General features: G+C 45.5%; 2 protein-coding genes across 6 annotated transcripts; both read left to right on the forward strand.

Moving 5' to 3' along the window:
• Window positions 1-8,895, forward strand: LOC117650277 (microsomal triglyceride transfer protein large subunit). Of its 5 annotated transcripts, none has more exons than XM_034393572.1 (16): window positions 1-259; window positions 1,708-1,731; window positions 3,412-3,769; window positions 3,851-4,054; window positions 4,144-4,293; window positions 4,402-4,567; window positions 4,644-4,792; window positions 4,880-5,040; window positions 5,122-5,282; window positions 5,363-5,478; window positions 5,562-5,780; window positions 5,854-6,056; window positions 6,130-6,367; window positions 6,494-6,864; window positions 6,952-7,119; window positions 7,245-8,895. In XM_034393572.1, the coding sequence occupies exons 3-16, from the start codon at window positions 3,494-3,496 to the stop codon at window positions 7,390-7,392; spliced, it is 2,730 nt and encodes a 909-aa protein (XP_034249463.1). In that variant the 5' UTR covers window positions 1-259; window positions 1,708-1,731; window positions 3,412-3,493; the 3' UTR covers window positions 7,393-8,895. The 5 variants fall into 5 exon arrangements, with proteins under 5 accessions (XP_034249463.1, XP_034249467.1, XP_034249465.1 ...); XM_034393576.1 differs by having other exon boundaries at window positions 3,582-3,769; XM_034393574.1 differs by lacking the exons at window positions 1-259; window positions 1,708-1,731 and adding an exon at window positions 2,363-2,509.
• A 226-nt stretch (window positions 8,896-9,121) lies between these two features.
• On the forward strand, window positions 9,122-14,352 carry LOC117650278 (E3 ubiquitin-protein ligase synoviolin B). The gene is made up of 13 exons (XM_034393577.1): window positions 9,122-9,361; window positions 9,724-9,816; window positions 9,898-10,050; window positions 10,143-10,191; window positions 10,272-10,502; window positions 10,647-10,746; window positions 10,861-11,003; window positions 11,086-11,283; window positions 11,366-11,539; window positions 11,656-11,757; window positions 11,834-12,167; window positions 12,263-12,361; window positions 12,442-14,352. The coding sequence occupies exons 1-13, from the start codon at window positions 9,233-9,235 to the stop codon at window positions 12,572-12,574; spliced, it is 1,938 nt and encodes a 645-aa protein (XP_034249468.1). The 5' UTR covers window positions 9,122-9,232; the 3' UTR covers window positions 12,575-14,352.
• Window positions 14,353-20,478: the final 6,126 nt, after the last annotated feature.

Here is a 20,478-nt window from a genome sequence, read left to right on the forward strand (position 1 = left end):
CAGGCCGGCCAGTGCATGCGGTGGCCGCCGCCGTGCCGACAAGGGACAAGGGGAGCGCTCCGCCCGCTTCGCCGACGAGACGGAGAGGTCGCGGCTAGTCGCGGCGCCAGGACGCGTGCGTGTGTGACGCGCTGACGCGGTCGTCGAGAAGGCGAAGCGCGCCAAACCTGCCACCAAGTAAGCGCGTGGTGCCGCGCGGCCATGCTGGAGAACGTCAAGATGTCGTGCTCCATGCTCCTGCTCTTGTCCGTGATTCTCGGTGAGTACGTGTGGAGGCGGTGCACCGCATGCCGAGCGGTCCTGAAGGCGCGTCGCCAGACGCTGAGCTTTGCACAAGTCTTCAAGTAGAGCTCGAACCGAGCACTCGATAGTGCCAATTCATGTTTCGCTCGCAGGGCAGTCCACGTGGTTCAGACCAAGCGTTTGGTTCGAGGCTCATTTGAGGGCATTGGTCGGAATCGGAGCTCGAAGCGTGCATAGTGTGTTCGCCCGACCTCGGCCTCATCAGATTTTCCAGGTGGTGTGAATGTGAAACGAACTTCCACGCCGGGCCGGGTAGGATTTTGCGTTGACACTGGCCAGTCAGCGATGGCAGGGGCAGGCATCGCGGACGACGGCGTGAAGGCGCGTTTATCACCGACACTATCACGGGCTGCACGGGCCACTGGCGGTTGCCAAATCGGCCGGCCGCCCAGGCATTGCATGGCATGCAGCCTCTTCCGCCTCGTGGAGGCAGGCCGGGCCGAGGCAGGCCAGGCCGAGGCCCTCCACCGCCGCCAACTCCAGTCCGGAGTCCGACGCCGTCCCGGGGGCAATCGCACTGGATGGATGCGGCGGACGCGGCTACCCTGTATCGCCGGGAGTTCAGCGAGTCACTGCCGCCCAGATAGCGCCAATTGCAGTCAGACACACACTTGACGACTTGACTCAGTTTTGCGCCGGGCTCCCGGCAATTAAATTGTCGGCAGAATTAGCTTGAAGTAGAAATTCACTCTTCCGTCCCCGAGGGTGCGAAAAATTAGCATTCAACTGGTACTTGAGGTGGAATGAAAGCCAAATGACCCCCTGCATGGCTTGACCCATTTTAGGCGGTTGGCGGGAATTGTCATAGACGGGGCCGTTGTGAATATGTTTTCAATCGTTTATGGGATCCGCGGTGCCTCTGTCATTTGTTTACAATTGCGGCAAGGATGGCCAGTGCTGCATCAGTCAGTCTTATCTTGGTCGCGGCCTCGCGGGGCCTCGCGGGGAAGGGGTGCTCCACAAACACGACGCGCGCCAACAGTGCCAACAGCCTCATACCACTGCACTGCTTGCTGGCGTTGAGCTTCAGCAAGCTTACAGCCACGCGAGTGGTTCTCTTTGGTTTGTCGCGGCAATCCTTGAAGTGACTTGGCGGTGTTGTTTGTACACGGCTGTCCCGGCCCGGCCGCGCACCGCCTAGACGAGGCAGGCCTGACGGGCCGACAGGCATGCCGACTGGCCCCCAGCGGCGCGCGCCTGGCGAATCGAGGGTAGGCACCCGGGCGAGCCCAGGTGTGCAAGTGGTGCCTACCCGCACGGCTGGAACCGTCAGCGCGAAGGGCTCTGGCAATTGGGCACGCACAAGCATTGCACCCCGCATCGGGTGGGATCGGAGGTCTACTTCGTGCTAGATTTTACTGCACACGTTACTTTGAAGCTGATTGATCCCTTCTCTGATTTCAGGTACATCTTGTCAGGCTGCACCAGGTAATGAAGTGTCATCGTACAATTCTGAATTTTAACCCAGCACCAGCACTAGCCCATTTCGGCGCCCTCTTTGGAGACTGTTACTTTAAACCTTAAATGAGAGAAACTATTGTGTAGTGGCCGGGTATCGGTTTGGTAGTAGTTGTTGGGAATGAGAACGTTGTAACTTATTTTGACGGTGGTGGGTGAGACGGTCTGAAGGAGTTCGGCTTGTGAAAGTGAACATCACCCTCCCCACGGACGGAGGGTTGGGGGTAACGTCGCAACTGCATCCGCACCAAAATGCTGAGACTGTTCAACTCGCTGCTGTTGTTGGGGCGATTGCGTCCGATCACCCCGGGCCGGGACACGGACACGTCAGCCCTCGGGTCAGCCTCCGCTTCGTGCTGGCCCCCGCTGCCCCTCGCCCCGCCCCGCCCTGCCGCAGCTCGATTCCGAGGAGCGCCCTCGTCGCTGTCTACCTCGCACCCCTACGCGTTCCCCACGGGTACGAGAGAGAGCGCGACGAGGGCTCGCTTCGGAATGGAGCCGCTGGGGGACCTGGGAGCAGCGCGGCCCTGCCGACTCGAGAGCGCTCGAGAGAGGAGGAAGGAGGAGGTGGAGGCAGTCCGAGCGCACCGTGTACAGTCGGCTGACCGTGCGCCGCACGTCGAGATCGTCGTCGAGATCTTTGGACTGACACGTCGAACACGTCGCCGCGCTGCCCCGCCGCCCCGCCGCCACGCCGACGCGCTCTGGAGCCAGGAATTCGGCAGGTGCTACTCAAGTCTGGTGGGAGGTACGACGCGCGCCACGCCGCCACGCGCCCCAGGGCGTTCTCCAAAGGAGAGTCCCAAAGCGCACTTCGGAAGTGCGGCGCCAAGGCGGCCAAGGCCCCTGCGAGTGCCCAAGTTCCTTCGGCGTGGGACGGCCCATGATGCGTGTGATTTGTGCTGACCAGCTCGTTGCGCAGCCGTCAGGTCCTCTGAAGGCCCTCCGTCCTCCAGGAGGCCAGGAAGCCACTGGCCACGGATGCGCGTGTTTCCACGTGTTTCTCACGCAGTCGGACGCGGGGGGAAAGAGAGGGGGAGGGGGCATTGAGGGGGGAGAGGAGAGAGGGGGGGACATAGGGGGAAGGGAGGACGTAGAAACAGAAAGCACAACAAACGTTGTTTTTGCGGCCTAAGCGGAATACAATTTGTCGGGTGAATACACGGTAAAGATACTCAGAGATATGGAGATTTTTCGCTAGCATCAGACCCTCTGGAGCCGATGGTGCTGCCGGTAGAACTTGAACGGACCTAGCCTAAACTTAGCAGACGACGCGTTGCGGCTTAAGCGCTGCGGTGTAGTGTGTCAGTGTCATTGATCTCTGGAACCGCTATACGGTCCGGTCACGGGCCGCGTAGCCGCGGTGGGCCAATGCGAATACGTCTGCCGAAACGAAACGCACGAAGGCTTCATGATAATAGCTACCTACGTGATGTGGTGACTCCACTGTTTGTTTGTGGCAACATTCATATGAGATATTGACAGATTTATGAGTTGCTGACCAAGACCTTACTATTTTGTGGCATCAGTCTTCTTGAAATAATTTAGGTCTATCTCTATTCAGTGATATTTATCAGTTTACCCTGATTTGTTCCATTTTTGAGTTATGTTTACATGATACATGTCTGAGACCGTCTCATTAATTGGCAGGGCTACAACCACTCATCAAGACCGTCATTCAAAGAATGCTTTGACTGTCTTAAACAAAGCGAATTAGCCCTGAACAATAACGATGAATATGCGAGGGTGGTGCTGGTGCTGGTGCTGGTGGAGCTGCTGGTGGTGCGGTGCAGGATTTGTTTTGCTCTCATCTTCCGCAGCGGCAGCTGGTTCTGCTAGACAATTGGAGCCTGGGGTTGGTCTTGTTTACCATCTGACATCCACCCTTTTGCTCAGCGAACCAAGTCTTCGAGCAAAAGATGTTGGCTACCAAATCACTGCTGATGTGACCATAGGCACAGTTTGGGCCAGCGAGACAGATCCAAACAACAAACTAATTCAAATTGACGTAAGTATCATAAGTACTTTAATTTCACCGCTAGTCACATTGGATATCGTGTAACATAAAAATACTGTTTAATGTTTTTAGGTGGCCAAACCGCAACTTCACATTAAATCTAGAAAAGCACCAGCACCTGAAGGATTTGTTGCTCACTCCTCTGAATTAGAAAATCTACAAAATGGACCATATCTTGTCCATTGGAATAATGGAAGAGTCCTCCATATGTATTTGGCCAAAGATGAAACAACCTCAATTTCCAATCTCAAGAAGGGTATTTCTAGTTTACTTCAAGTAAATAAATTGTTCTTCTTTCAGTATTTTTATTTCTGGTATCAAATTTAAAAAAATACAGGTCTTATATGTATTTGTCCCTGTTGCAGTATCAGCTTTTGGATATGGATACCAATGAAACCGATTCTTCTGGAGCTTGCTTTGTGTCGTACAAGAGCATTGATCCTACCACAATTTTGAAAACAAAAACAGACTGTAAGTCTGTGCAGGGCACTCCATATTCACAGCATACTGATAAGGTAACTAAAAGCAGTTTCTTGGTTTCTTCAAAATAAATTAATGACAGAAATGTATATTTACCTGTATAGTTATTTAAAGTAGTATAATTTATTTGCAATGTTTCACAGGTTCTTGGATCAACTGTCACATCCAAAAGAGAAACACGTATTGTTCTAGCTCAAGACATGTCAGCACTTAAGTCTGTAGAAACAGAAGAGACTCACACAATGACGGTCAATGTCAGACCCGAAGCTGCTAGCCAAGTACATGCCACTCAGCAACTCACTCTTACAGGTATTCTCATGAACGGTCACTGCAACCAATTAATTGACAGGCATCAGTGTGCATAATTTGTGAATTTTATTTTCAGAAAACACTGTGAAGGTCTTACCTATAAAAGCTGATGATGTTCAGTCTGCTGTGAGAATAGTAGAGAAAAATTCTGGACAGCTTTATGTCCAACAAAATCTCATTTTAGAGAGGGAAAGTCTACCATGCTCAGATTATTCTTGTCCCACTGTAAGATAAAATTTGTGTTGGGTTTTTATTTTGCCTTCTCTTGTCTTGTTTTTTTTGTGTTGTCTAATATTTATGGTTTCCACACAGCTTCAGAAAATGGTGAAAGAAAACAGAGAAGCCCTTGATGAGAAATACCTAGGCTCCATTAAATCAGCATCAGTTCTTGTTCGTTTGCTTCCTTTTGCTAGAGAAGCGTCTTATGAAGAGTTTAGTAAGGTTTTGAAGAATCCAGGCAATAAAGGAATATTGTAAGTAAATCTGTTACTGTTAAAACATTTTTTTTTTTTTTTTAAATTTGTGAATACTTTTGTTGTCAAATTCCCTTTTAGGCTTGCACTTTGTGATCTGGCTGGTGCTGCGCAAACACTTGCTGCTCATGAGGCAATTAAGAAAGCAGTTCGTCTTGATGGTAAAGGTGAATTAGATGCAGCAGAACGATATTTATGGGCTCTGAGTGCTGGAGCTCAGCCAAAAGCTGAAATATTAACTGGTATTTATTAATCCTAGCGAATTACAACTGTCTTAATTTCTCAAGGCTGACACTTAATATTTGCCTTTCTTTTAATACAGATATTTTGCAGCTAAGTGAAAAAGAATATGAAGAAGAAAAATTATCTGAGACGCTTCTTTTATCTGTAGCAGCTGTGGCTCAACATTACCTGCGTCTTCCTAACAGCAACCCTAAGGTATAAAGTGTAGTTGTACAAGTGAAAACACACACACACAAATAAATCCTCTTTTTGTTTGATTTTAATTTTTTTGTTCATAGCTTGGGAAAGAGGTGTTTAAGTCACTCAGTGATGGTTTGGCAAGATGTGACTCTGTTGATGAAACTTGTCGCCTTCGATATCTTAGAGCCTTCCGCAACCTGGCCTACCCCGACAGTGTTCCTCTCTTGTTGAACCATGCTCTCAATGGAACTCGTAAAACAACAGTTGCTGCCATGAAGGCATTGGTGGCTCTTCCCAAGGCAGCTTGGGATTCCAAAGTAAGTTACAACTCACATTTATATTGGAGGAATAATGCACTTGATACATTTGGAAAATTTATGCTTCTCTCAGGTTATTCAAGCTTGTGAACGCATTTTTCTTCAATTGGGACGACGGTATGATAGCAGTACCCGGACTCTATCTCTGGACATCATATTAGAAGCTGCACCGTCGGTGAAATTACTGGAAGAAGTTGTCTTGTATCTCATCAAACCAGATCCCAATTATGAAGTTAAGCAGTACCTTCTTCAAAGACTGCGTCAAATATCATCCAAGTATGTGTGCAATGATCTTTTTACAGTTATGAATTTTAGTAGTTTTTATTTATTAACCTTCACATCTTTATAGAAATATAGAATTTGGAGCAAAACTTCGTGATATTTTTCTGAAGGAAAAGTCTAAATTATTTACTTACCATGCTTTGGGACAGAGAGGATTGACTACTGCTTTTACTCGATCATTTTTAAGTAGTCCTAGTGCCAATGGTAGCCTGATATCTATTCAAGAAATTTCTGGTGGATTGTTGAAAAGAGGCATTGTTGATGTGTCGGTGGAAAGCGTAGGTGAAAGCAGCAGTATATTTACCGTAAGTACGGACATCCAATTGCTTTTATGAAAGTTTTAATGGGCTTAGTGTGATTGAAGCTCAGAAAAAAAGGCAGCATTTCTCTAGAGACATGATCGATTTATTTCTATAAATTTTTGTTTACAGCTCGGTCTTTTTGCTGGTGGTCTGTCATCATTCATCTCTTCAGATTCTGAAGGAGCTGGTGCATCTTCAGCTGAGGTCACCGAAGATGCCACTGCAGGCATGGAAATAGCTTTGTTGGGCACACAAATCAGACCCTTTGTCTTCTTTAATGGCCAAGGAGAACTTATGGGCCATGTCTGGTCTGGCACTGCATCCACTCGTACTCCAGCATTCCAGGCCTTAGCATTACTTCATGATCATCGAGAACTCCTCCCACTACAAACTGGTTTCATTGCTGACATTACACTTTTGGGAGGCATGTCATTTGAGCTGGCTGGAGAGGTTCAGCTTAGTCTTTGGAGCAGGAATGCTCATTCTACCGTGGAAAAAAAGTAAGTTGTTTTATTAGGCGTTAAGAACCATCAAGTTTACTCCTTTCACTTGGATCAAAGATTAATACAAATTTTCCTTACTTACAGTGCCGGTTTGTCATTGACTGGTCTGACTCGAGTTGATTCCCAATTTGTGAAGAGTCAAGTAGAATTCAATTTAGCAACAGAGCCTCGGTTAAATCTTGTATCTAACCTTGACTTCTACAGTGGCATGGCTCTTTGTATGCAACTAAAACAGCCAGACACAATTCTCAAGTAAGTGCCCTATTCACAGTGTTGTTCTATGCTGATGCTTTCTATTTATTTTTTTTAATTTGCTACCATATAATCTCAGTTTTGTAATCCTTTGCCGTCTTCTTTTTTCTTTTTTTTCTCTTAAGACATAATGTTTACAAAGTGGAAAGAATTCCTGGAAGCAAACACAGGTTACGAAAGTCAAAGTACCAGGTGTTTCATATACCTGGTAGGACCTATGCTCTAAACCATAAGAATAATGAAATGTGTAATGTAATTTTCAAGGACCAATAAGTGATCGCCAAATTGTGAGATTGTTATATACTTAGTGTATTGTTGATTGTAGCCAAGCATAGGCACAAATGTATCTGTCCCTTATAGGGGTATTACTACTTTATGAATTTAGTACTGTTAAATTTTACATCAGCATTTGTTACCGGGTACAATCGTCTCGTTCTGTTTTATAGGAGTAAATAAATGTCTGATGTCTTCCAAACCTTTTTCTCAATAGCATGCAGTGTTTTTTAATATTATTTTTTAGGATTCCATTTAAATGAAGACTGAATACATGTAAGGTTGGCTTTTCAACTAAAGTTTTATAATAATATGAGTGTCCACTGTATTTAAATTATTTGTGTTGAAATTTTAGAAGCAGTTGAACTGATCAAATATTTTGAGACTATAAGTTCGAAATAGTTTTAATTCATGTTATGTGACCAAAATAATTTTGTCACAGTGTAGTTTAGTATTACACCAACTACCACAAATTTGCACCAATTTTCTTAAAGAGTGATGTTGCTATCAGTTTGGGACTTTATTATGCATAAATGGCTGTGTCTTCATCTCATCCAATTAGCTGCTGTGCTGATGTGGGAATGTACAGTCATGGAAATTTTGTCTACTTACATAGACACAGTTGCTCAACCAATCATTTGTTAGGAACCGGTACTTTAACTTTTCATCGTTCACATTGAAAGATTACTTGTACAAAAATAAAATGTGAAAGTGATGAAAATACTATGAATTTTACTTCTATATAGACTAAGCTTTTGGAACAGAAATCTGAAACATGCCATATCAATGTCACCATGTGATGAATCTTTTAGGAGTTGTTACATTTATGTTAAAAACTACATTCCTCTCTATGAATAACTTTTTCCTGAAGCATTAAATTTTTTATGATGTACACGTGTTGGTTTAATTCTTTATGTGGGTGAGCTAATGTGTACACACATGTGTACACCCCAGAATGATGGGTTGTGAACCATCCAGTGTGATAGAAATATTTATCTTAAGAAAACACAATGGTTGGTATTGAAAGTAGTACGGTATGTTCATTCAAAGCACAATAATAATATATATTATGTAGAAATTGTTATGATCAATCTAAGGCAATAAATTGTTTCCATGCCTTTGTGACTTGTTGGGTTGTTCTTTTGAACTTCCTTTTGTAAACGGAGTTTTAAGAAGGATTTATTTGACGTATTATTCGGTCAACACCTGAATTTGACAAAGTGCGCATGTATATATACTAGTCTTCGTTATAGTGCAAAATTCCGAAGTTCATTCTACAAGTGCTTTGTTTGCATGAAGCTCTGAAACTGTTAAAGTTGTGCAAAAGTAGGAGTGGGTTCCTTGAAGTGCTGAAATATCTTTTCTGAAGTGGTTTAAAAACAGTTGCCTTTAACTAGTTTTCTCTTTGTAAACACATCTGCACAATTGCTCAACATGTGTCTGTGTTTATTTGAGTACTGTTATATTTGTAATTTAAGCTCTTTGAATTAAAATTTTCCTTTTTCTAAGTTCAGTTTCATTTTTTTTCCCATTATCCTCAAGGCTTCACACCAATACATGTCATTCATTAAAGCCAATGTAAAAATCAATCATGATTTTTTTTCTATACGGGCAAAAAAGTGTCATTTGCCTGAAAGTCCCGGGAACACCCTGGGGAGCCTTTTGAATGGCCCGCCCTTCTGCTTGCAGTCATCCGGCAGAGGGCGTTGCTGCTGAGCGCCTAACCTAACCAATGACAGCAGATATACGTGGTCCCCGTCCCCAACAAAAACATAGGCGAGCTGACGACGGCTACAGATTGTTTGGATGGTGCCGAGTGTTTTGATCCGCTCACGTCATAATGAGGGCGGCTAGCATAACATTTATTAGCCTGGCATTAACTTCAGCCGTCGTAGGAAATGCATTTTATCACAAGAAACAGTTTTATCCATCGGTGGTGTATATCACTAAATCTAACCCCAGTATGGCGGTAGGTGTAACCTTTATTCTTTTCATCAGTAATATTGTCCAAAATTTTTCCTCTGCCGTTTCACCCCTAGGCTAATCGCCCTCTGATCCCAATGGTCCTTTGCGACTTTTCAATCTGAACTAAGTATCAGCTGTTTAGCTCAATCTTCCATGTTAATTTTCAATAACCTTCCTTCTTGTCTCAATCACAAATTTAAAGATGTGCTAGTTTCCATTTCCTACAAGTGTCAATTATTATTAATATGTGACTGTTCCTCTCATGTTTCACTGTCTGAAGATTGACTCATGATTTCAGTCCTATCTCTTAAGCTAAAGCTATGCCGTCTCTTGCCTACACACATTTCTTCTTTTTATTTTTTTCAGGTGATATACATCCAAGCACTTGTTGTAGTTGTTCTAATGGGTAAGCTAATGCAAAAGGTTTTCTTTGGACAACTTCGAGCTGCTGAATTTGAGGTGAGTTTCCCGATGTTGATGAAATACTTTTGCAATATTTTGGCATCAATTTTTCATGATAATTTACTTGTTTTGTTTTAGCATTTGGCTGACCGTTCATGGTACGCTGTAACAGAAACGTGCCTGGCATTTACCCTCTTCCGGGACGACTTTGCTCCAAGATTTGTTGCTCAATTCATACTCCTTCTATTTCTGAAAGCGTTCCATTGGCTTGCAGAAGATCGTGTTGATTTTGTAAGTTGCATGCGAGTTATATCCAATCTTCCAAAATTAAAGTACTCTTCTCAATAGATTATAGTATTTCTCATATTTTTCTTTGTTTATAGATGGAAAGGAGCCCAATTATATCATGGATATTCCATCTTCGAGTTATCTGTAAGTGAAATCTTTTTTCTTTCAGTCCTTACAATGGATTTAATTTCTAATTTTCTAATTTTCATTTGCTTAATTTGCAGCATTAATGTTTGTCCTCAGTATTCTGGATCTTTATTTTGTGAACCATGCATATGAGTCTACAGTTTCTGGAGGAGCCAGTGCTCAGATTGTTTTTGGATTTGAGTACATGATACTTCTAATGATTGTCGTGAACATCGGAATTAAGTATGTCTTGCACACAATAGACCTTAATTCAGAAAATCCTTGGGACAACAAAGCTGTGTTTCTGCTCTACACTGAAGTTGTGATGGGTAAGTCAAGATTCAATTCCTCATACCCTCCTAGTTAAAATGCAAACGCTCTGATTGTATAAATTAATAAATGCCTGGATGTTGCAAAGAGAGGGGTTGCGTGATTGATTGATTGATTGATTTTTCTTCTTTTTTTTTTTTCAGGCTTGTTTAAGGTTGTGCTCTATTTTACATTCCTTATTATAATGGTACGCATCTTTACATTGCCCCTGTTTTTGTTTCGACCAATGTATTACACACTAAGGTATGTCTGTTCAAGAACTTTGTCTTTTGCGTCTTAGTGCAAGTAATACCTACTATATTATTATTAATTTATCTAAACCACACATGCAATTCACCTTGCCCCATCTTACTGTAGGTCATTCCGAAAGGCAATTAATGATGTAATTTTGTCCCGGCGAGCCATTCGAAATATGAACACTCTTTATCCCGATGCCACCCCTGAAGAGTTGTCTGCTGCAGATAATGTGTGCATCATTTGCCGTGAAGAAATGCTTACTGGTAATTTATTTTATGTGTAGTTGTGTAATGAATTCACATAAAGTCATTATTTTATTCATTAATGCTTCTTTCCTTTTTTTAGCATCCAAAAAGCTGCCATGTAATCATATATTTCACACATCTTGCCTACGCTCATGGTTCCAACGTCAGCAGACATGTCCTACATGTCGTCTTAATATTTTACGCATTCCTGGAGAACGTAACACTGCTGCTAATCCTGCAGCAGGTGCGGAAGCTCAGGCACCACATGCACCAGATGTTCCTCCCGTTCCTCATCCTGGTACTAAAGCCCACTTTGCTTTTTGCTCTTCCCAAATCATAGCTTTGTTGCTATTCTTATGTCTCACGTGGTTTTATTGCAGGTCTTCAAAATCCGTTTGTCAATGGCGTCTTTCCAGGAATGTTCCCATTCTGGCAGCAGCAATTCAACCTGCAACCACCAAATCCTTTACCCAACCAGCCACACCATCCACCAGGCCATCCTCCCCAGCAGGAGCCATCTACCTCCTCAGGGTCTGCATCTGGACCACAGCCAGGTAATTTCTTGTGCTCCCTGCAATTACCATCTTTCTCTAAATTGCTTTTTTTTTTAAATGCTCAATTTTCTGGAAACAAAGTTATAATACTGTAATAAATAATGATAATGTTTCAGGACTTAATGCTATGCCACCACCATTTCCTCCTATGCCACCTGGCTTTGGCCTTCCCTTTTTCTACCCACCTTTTCCACCTACTCCTATGCCGCCGCCATTTGGTAAGTTTTATCAATGAAGTAATTGATTTAATTTGTTGCTGTTCTCAACATGCCACCAACACATTTTGTGTTTTAGGTATACCACCACCTATGCCACCTCCAGGATTAGCTCATCTAAATGATGAAGAGCTGCAAAGGATGGAATGTGCTGCTCGAGAAGGGATTGCAGCACGGTTGCAGTGCCTCCAAAACATCCAGCAATTATTGGATGCAGCTGTTCTCCTAATGCAGCAGTATTCTAATGCAGCTGCCACAGCTGCAACAAATTTGGTTCACGTGCCACTTGTGCCCCAAATGCCAACCGCATCGGCGGCGCCCACTGCCGCCACTCCAACTTCATCCACCTCCAGTTCCTCTTCCAATGCATCCGCAACTATACCATCCTCGCAGCCAAGCAGCAGCACAAACAGGTATAATGAATGTTTTTATTCAAAAATGTAGTCTTGATACTGCATTCTCTTGAAGTTTAAGCAGCTCTTAATAGCAACTTTACCTTATCTCTTAGGAACACACCTGCAAATGTAAAAACACACAGCTCGGAAGTTCCAAGTAGCAGTAGATCTGAAGAATTAAAAGCATCTACTGATGTCAAAATTTCACCAAGGTCTGATTAATGTTGCTAATATCATCTTCTTTTATCAAGTTGCTTTCTTCTGATATATCCATTTTGTTTCTAAACTACAGATCAGAAGGTACACCAGACAGTACCGCTACTAGCAGCAGTCCATCAGTTGCAACAGGACTATCAAGAGAGCAAGATGAAATTAGAAGGCGACGTCTACAAAAATTTTCAGGAAATCCTGAACCCTTGGACTGAGTATAAAGTAAAATTGTTATAGAAATTTTATGCTTTTTTTCCTCTTTGTGCTTAATTTTGAAAAACTGGTTAATGTTGCTCTTTTGGGAGTCTCCCTTTGTTTGACTTGTGTTATTGAGAAAGTTTTTCACAAAACTCAGGTACCTGTCATTCTGCCTCTGTTAAGAAAAATTAACACTTGTAAGGTCTCTTCTCTGTCTCTTACCAATATTTTGGATCCCCTCTTTTGTTTATTTTTGTTTGTTTATTTGTTTAACAATTGTTGTCTTTGTAAATATATAGATACAGTACTGTACCTTTAACTTAAGGTATAATTTTTCTTTTTTTCGTTTTCCTTCTTCTGCATCTGTTAAAATTAGACCCAAACAGTAATTTTGTTCACATTGAGTTTTTGAGTTTATTTGCAGAAATAAAATATAATAATTGAATGTTCTTTACATGCGTAGCGATGATGCTCGTAATGTTCGATTCCAGTGGAGTTTCGGCTTATTTTCTGAACTCGTCTGTACTTGTCTCTGTGTAATGTGGAGTGTGGTAAAATGTGGTGCTTTCTCAATTCATAAATGAAATTTCATACAAATTCTATGAATGTTAATGCTAATTCTGTTTGAAACCAGCACATTTCCATTCAATTCTGTTTTCAATAATATGTTGCATTCTCTGTTTTTTCATGAACTGAAAATTTTCTGGTATCCTATAGAACACATTGGAAACTGAAATCGCTCACTGAAAAGAAGTTAGTTGGTGTGTTTCTGCCAAAGCATGTAAAACGTTTGTGAGGTCAATAAGTCTGTTTTCTTTAGTTTTATTTTGTGTTTAAGGTGTGCTTATATGTTGTTAAAAATGTGTTTTGTAAATACATGTTGTTAAGGGAAATGTGCACAAAATATATTGGAACACCTCTTATTGATGACTTTAGTCCAGAATTAACAGGCAAGGTACCCAATATGCATTATTGTTTCTGTTTTTGTTCTGTAGTCACCAGGGAATTCGTTTGTCCTTCTGGGAGATTTGAATTTGCTCTATTGTGTTTGAAATTTTATGAAAATGTCTTTATTGTTTGTTTTAAGTATACAGTGCTTGGTTTTGATTCCTTTTAGGCATATTATTTGTCATCAGATGTAGATTGAATTAGTTGGGAAGGGGGGTTTGTTGACTCTTACTATTTAGTCACTAGGTAAGGAAAATACATTAATCTTGAAGCCCCATCCTTGTATTGTTTCTGGGGATGAGATGCATTCCAGTTAAGGATGCTGTTAAGTCTTTTATTTTCAAAATGTTCATAATCAATACAAAATACAATACTTCTTATCTTTTTGTTATCATGCGTTTCGTTACTTTGTGATAGTAATTTAAATATTTATGCTCCCTGTCTAGGGGTGGTGATACAATGAAAAGTTTCCCCCATACCATTGAACATTGAAATCGAGAAGTATATCATAACATTGAATCACTTCCAAAAGTGATGAATCATGTAAATATATACTGTAATTAGTTCATCCTACTTTATCCTTCTTCTGGGACTAAATGCCAGCAAACCTTTTTTTTTTTCTATCTTATAGTCAGAGTGTAGTAAAACTTCTGGTGCATTAGTTGGAGTACTTATTTGTATTATATTTTGTCTCTTTTGGTTCTTGAAATGACATCTGTGGTCATAAACTTCCTTTCCTTTCCTGAATATATGCAAGTGTATTTGGTTGCTCCCTTCCCGGATAAAAAGTACTGTTGTAGCTTTATTTATTCTGTGCAAAGTGTATTAAATGTATGATGAACATGTTGCTCTTTGAACTTCCCCTTTATTCTCCTAGACTGAAAAGCACTGTACATTTTGCTAATAATATATGGTTAAGAAGCCAAGACATGCTATCTCGTCACTGGTGTATTAATACGCCTACTATCAAGAACATGTCAAAGAGAATATGAGTTACTGAAACTTCAATCAATAACCTACCAAATGTCTTCCCTTTTGGAAATAGTCATTTTTGCTGTGAATACGTAGTTTAAAGCATGACAGTACAGACCAATTTGCTCTGAGTCAGATAGCTGCCCTCGTGTCTGTTGAAGGATGTGATAATAACTTTTTTGGGCCGCAGGTTTCATAATTTGTAAACATGAGGTGTCTGCTTGAGTAAACTTCATTTCTCAGTGAGCAATTTATGACTCGTTATTTGCCACCCTCGGAACTCCCTTTCCGCATGTCATAGCCCTAGCCGATTTCGAAACCTTTGTCATCGGTCAGTCTCCCGTGAAACACTGAGTACGCCATCCACTTTAGAGGATCTCGAGCGGGGGGGAGGGGGAAGTCCTTCCAGGACGGACAGGGCCCCGCACCCGTACTCATGCAGGACTTGGTCCACCAACAGACACGGCGAGTTCATGCCTTTAATTGTGGCCAAATATTTGTGAGTTAAGAAAAGCGGACCCTGAATGGAACGGTCATCAAAAATGAAGAGTGTGTGCCCAAGTAGCCAGCCGACCGTCGCGTTGCGCGTAGCGTCCCCTCCCGTCGCCAGGTTGCCTGCCCCCTCCCGCCCCGCCCGCCCCGCGAGGCCCTAGCTCAACAGCCGGAGATTGCTTCACACAGACCTGATAGCGGACTCTACACGGAAAGAGGAAAAACGAGGGTAGAGTGAGAAGCAGAGCGGCAAAAAAAAAAAAACATGTGAGAGATGAGCGCCAGATGGGGTCAGCTACTTTGTCAATTTCTCTGGAAATATGGGCCGCTTTTTTCGGCCTCAGTCACCATCCGCGCCGAGGCGCCGACCAAAAGTCTCAATCGGCGGACGAAGGCAGCGAATCGGCAGCCGGTGTGTGAAGGCTATATTGGACGGCCTCCCCCCTTCCCCGTTTGCAGAAGCTCTTCTCCACTTAACAGCGAACCCGTTCGAGGATCTTTGCAGTTTGTTTCGTTTGACAGTAATATAGCACCGTTTTGCAGGACCGTCATAAAATATTGCATCTTTTAGGTCGTTGTTTTTTCTGTGGCCCGGACCACGCCGCGCCGCATGCCACGCCACGCCGAGCAGAGAGGGTCTGTCCACGAATGAAGGGAGGAGAAGGCGGACGGGATGGCTACTATGAATTCTTAAATGGGCGCAATTCGTCACAGATGCAAGAAGAAGAAGCGGGTAGGGTCGGCAGAAAAATGGAAGGAAAAGGGATTTGGGGGCAGGGCTGGCCAGCAGGGCGACACTGCTGTCCTCCTCCTCGCCCCCCCTCCCCCGCGCTCAGTTTGCGGGTGTCCTCTTCAACTCGAGTGAAAAATACTTGGAGCAAAGTGACTATAGGCAGCCCTCTCGCTGCCGCACGACAACGACACGCACTCGAAAACGCGTGTCGTGCGACCGACCTCGCTGGCCCTCGCGAGACCTAGCGAAGGCCTGTTGTGAGAGGTCGAAATAAGGGTAAGACCTCAAAAACGCCAGCCGTGGGACATCGGAACCGCCCACATCTAGAGATCAGGACGTTGAAAAACTCGAACTGAGACCTTGAAAAAGCCCTCTGTGAGACTTCAAGCGGAGTTGGGCTGGTTTGTTTGGTTGGGTAAGATTAGTTGAGGTAGGCTGAACCTAGCTAGACCGTGAGCTGGCCAGTGGCCTTCTTCCTTCGAGGGATCTGGGGTTCCTTCTGGCCGCGAGATATGAACACCGCGACGAGTTAGTGTTCGGCATTTACAGGGACAGCAAAAGCCTGGCGCGCCCCGAAGTGCTATCAACTAACCCTTCTCTAATGATGCCAGCATTTGCATACTGCTGTTCTAACTTGCAAATGGGCCTATTAATGCTGTATCCTTCTCCTCTTTCTGCCGACTCCTCCTCCTCCTCCTCACCTTTCTCTCTCCCCCTCCCCCCCCCACTTTCTCTCTCCCTATGTCTGTCTTCATCTCAGGCGTGGTTTAAGGGGAAGGGGAAGGGGGATTCCCCACCCAAAACGCCTGATAGTAGGCAACCAGCATCACATGCCCCTCGCCCTCCCTGTCGAAAGCTCCTTAAATCGCGCATGCTTCATCTCTGGCCGTGTCTTCGCGAAAAACTGGAATCATCTGAGCACGCGTCAAGAAGGTAGGCAACCCATCGTCGCACCAGACCTCTCAACCAGCGTCGCGAGAAAAGGCATTTTTTGTCGCCGATGTAACATTGCGCCGGGAAGGTATACCGCCCTTCTGGCACGATACAGGCTGGTAGTCAGAATACTGAAAGGAAACCAAGTAGTTTGTGTGGATGCAACGTAGTAGGCAACCGCGTTCTCAACAGGAATGGCCGAGAAAGACAGAAATGCTTTTGTATATCTCTTTATTTAATTATTAAGAATTATTACATAAAATGTGACTTACATCATTTATGGCACATAGTTTCGCGTATGACACGCCGCTTGCTAGTATTACAAAATCATGCAGGAGGGTTGTGATCCCTGAATACTAAGAAATGAAAAGAAAAAACAGGAGCTCTTGGTGAAGAACAGGTACTAGCGTCGGCGCAGAGAGGGGTTCCTCTCGCGCGGGGGATGGGAATACTTATACTATCTTTCTTTGCTTGCCTCTTGGCCGCCGAAAGACTTTGGAATACCTAGAGTGAAACGGTGGGGAACGGTGGGCAAATACCTTATACACAACAAAGATAAATAGGAGAGTGCCTGATGCACAACCTTTGACTTAGTGAACAAAAGACATATCTGTACATATACAATTATAATAATAATTTTAATTATGGTAATAATATCTCTGGTCGCGTATGCTACTTGTCGATATGCACAAAGAGACCAAGAAGGTCATATCGTATTTACATAATTTTCCTATCTGTACAATCATATCAGTACAAAAATATCGACATTAAAACTCTCATTCATACACAAAATGTACAGAAGGTGGCCAACGACACTCCACCGAAATATTTCCATTTAATTACTATACAGTCAAGTACGGCGCGGCCCGAGGCCACGCACTGTCTACGTTCTATACAAAATAATACATTAGTCGAACAGTAGTATGCAAGGTTCACTTTCATTAAAAACGCACTAACGCACTGCCTTTTTGGCAAGGAAAACGTACATTTATTACGTTCAAAGTGACTGAAATGATATGCCACCACCCCAAGCATTGCAACAACATACGTTTTTTTGTTTTCTGATTAGTATTGGGTTAAACACCTGAACGTGTAAGAGCCGCATTTCTGCCGCAGTCCACGAACAAGGGTAAATTGAGGCAGGCGTGGTTTAGGGGGGAGGGGCAGTTACCGGGCCCGAACGGCAAAGGATCATTTGTGGTCTAGCCTCTCAAGTTCAAGTTCAAGGGTGCATAAACGCCTGATAGTAGGCAACCAGCATCACATGCCCCTGTATGTAGGCAAAATATACACAATCGCACCCCCTGGCGGGGGCTCCTTAAACCGCGCCTGAATTGAGGCTTATAGTTATAATGATAATGGTACATGCCTCGGGGTGTGCTGGAGTGAGATGGCTCACAGGGCAGAGCGAAACCGAGGGGCTGCCGAAGATGGCTTAAAGAGAAAGAGGGCCTCAGAAATTACGACTCTTCCAGATGACGTTCTGAATCATCCGGAGTCCAAACAACTCTAGCCCTACTCTAAGAAAACTCACAATCGGGAAACAAAAATTTAGACTAAATACTAGTTGTGAAATGATATTTTGTGCGTCGGCAGTGCCAGGGATGTAACGTTTCGGAAGGACGGCGGAAACAGAGGACCGAGCAGAGGTAACAAACCACGAAAACAATAAGAGATCGATCATCCATTTCCGGCACCAGTTTTCCAGGCTGGAAAGTACAAAAATAAGATGGAGCACTGCAGAATTATTTACAAGGTGATACGCTTGCATTCAGTTCATCCATATCACAAATTTTAAACTGCCTTGATTTCATCTTTCTTTATGGCAGTAAACACAAATGTACACTATATACATCAAGCAAAGCAAGGCGTGTTGGCTTAGTTCTGATTACACTACATACACTCTTTTTTTCTCACGACACGCTCACACACACTCACATTTCATAGAACGAGAGTCTGTAAAGCTTCTTTCCGACCTTACAGCTGGAGAAGACGGCACCAAAAGTGTCACACATGCAGACAAGAAGAGTGCACGAAAGAGCGAAAATCAGCACAGGGTAAACAGAGATAGCGACACATTATAAACATGTAGAAGGGTGAAGGGGATGAACAGCCTTCACGACGCCAGTGACACGCCTGATCGGTAGGCAATCGGTGCTGCAGCCAGCCAGCAGGCGCGAATACAGGGATGCGATCCACCCGCAAGGTAGGCAAAGAGTCGCCCCATTCTGAATCCGCCTGCCAGGCAAAAGGTGCAACACGACTCCCAAAGTCTGGATGCGTGCTCTCTGCTTTGAGGCGCGTTGAACGCCGAGTCTGCCAAGTCAGCGCACACGACTGCGATGCTGCGGTTGCCGAAGCGCGGCGTGCCGACCAGCGAGCACGGCGGCTTCGGAGCGGCCACGCGGCCAGCATTGCTACTATCTATCTAGGCGCAGGGCCACGTGCTCCCCGGAACGGGCCGGCAGGCGAGTCCGATGCTCTTAGCGTCCGGCCCCGCGAGGTCCGCACACTATCAAACTATCACACACACTGCCTATCGCACTGCCTTACACGCAGCTCTCCTGCTGCGAGGCCATGAGGGGTGTCCGCACGGTGACGATCTCCCGCAGCGGCGGCGCCATGCCGCCCACGCCCGCCATGCCGCCCACGCTGCACGACGGCGACATGGACAGCGACGTGCCCAGAGACGGCGGCGTGCCGGCCAGCCCCTTCCGCGAGTGGTCGATCTGGGCGTAGATGGTGGGCTCGCGGCCCATGGTGGCCACGCCGCGCCGCAGCGTGCCGCCGCCGTTGGCGTCCGCGGCGTGGGCGGCCCTCCCGGACAGCACCAGCTCCGCGTACGTCACCTCGTCGTCCTGCGGGCACGTGCAAAAAACAGGCTGATTATTCACGGCGTCGGGCGCGCCGAGCCAATGGGCTGCACGGCAGCGCCGTCGGGGAAAGCGGAGAGGAAGAGGGAGGCGCCACATGAAAATAAAGCGGCGAAGCGGCGACAAAAACAAAGTCTGCAGCAAACGGGAATTAAGTGACTGAGGCCTTCCGCCTTGGCGTTCTGCCGCCACTGCTGCCTTTGTGAGCCTCCTCGCCGCCCTCCACAATACCGCCGCGATGCCGTCCGCAGATGTGGCAAGTGCAGCGGACGCCAAGCTCGCCGAGCGGGCCCGGGCCACCGCTGCAGGAAATCCATTTTCAAAGCCACCGCCACCGGAGGTGGTCACGTGGTCACCGAGCCCCGCGGCGGGCCGGGCGCGGCAAGGTCCTGCTGTCTTTGTTGTTCTTTGTGGGGCGGCGTGGCTCGCCACTCGCCACTCGCCATCCACGCGGTGCCCGGGCACTCGGCACTCCAGGCAGGCCGGCCCAGCCGGAGCTTGGTGCTGGGGCGGCGCAGAGAGGAACTTGATCCCTAGCTGGGGCTACTCCGCGCCATTAATTCAAAATATTCCTGCGTAGCTCGACACACCAGCGGGGCGGAAAGGCCGGGGAGGGAGGGGGTGGGGTAGTCTTGAGGATATACGGCGAGTACTTTGTCTGGCCTGCTCGCCACGCCCCGCCACGCCCCGCCACGCCGAGGAGGGAGCAGCAGGCGGCAGCAGGCCGACGACAAAAGCGGAATGGAGGTCCGTGGGATTGACAAGGCTGCAGCGAGTGCCGCCTCGGGCGTGCCCGGGGTGTGCCCCGCGCACCGGTAGAGTAGGGCTTGCGGGGGCACCCTGCTCACCGAGGAGCAATGAAGAGGGCAGAAAGGAAAGACCAGGCTAGGCGCCACCTCTGGGCACAGTTTGAGCTCCAGACTCCATCAGTGGGAAATGGGACTCGAATCAAACACACGGGGGTCGTACC

Source organism: Thrips palmi, unplaced genomic scaffold, assembly GCF_012932325.1.
Source record: "Thrips palmi isolate BJ-2018 unplaced genomic scaffold, TpBJ-2018v1 HiC_scaffold_5, whole genome shotgun sequence".
Lineage (NCBI taxonomy): Eukaryota > Metazoa > Arthropoda > Insecta > Thysanoptera > Thripidae > Thrips > Thrips palmi.

Coding starts and splice junctions, on each gene's coding strand:
- LOC117650278 (XM_034393577.1), top strand. CDS start 9,233: ATGAGGGCGGCTAGCATAACATTTATTAGCCTGGCATTAACTTCAGCC. Junction 11,758..11,833: donor TCCTATGCCGCCGCCATTTG/GTAAGTTTTATC, acceptor TTTGTGTTTTAG/GTATACCACCACCTATGCCA. Junction 12,362..12,441: donor GATGTCAAAATTTCACCAAG/GTCTGATTAATG, acceptor TCTAAACTACAG/ATCAGAAGGTACACCAGACA.
- LOC117650277 (XM_034393572.1), top strand. CDS start 3,494: ATGAATATGCGAGGGTGGTGCTGGTGCTGGTGCTGGTGGAGCTGCTGG. Junction 3,770..3,850: donor ACAAACTAATTCAAATTGAC/GTAAGTATCATA, acceptor TAATGTTTTTAG/GTGGCCAAACCGCAACTTCA. Junction 5,041..5,121: donor CCAGGCAATAAAGGAATATT/GTAAGTAAATCT, acceptor ATTCCCTTTTAG/GCTTGCACTTTGTGATCTGG.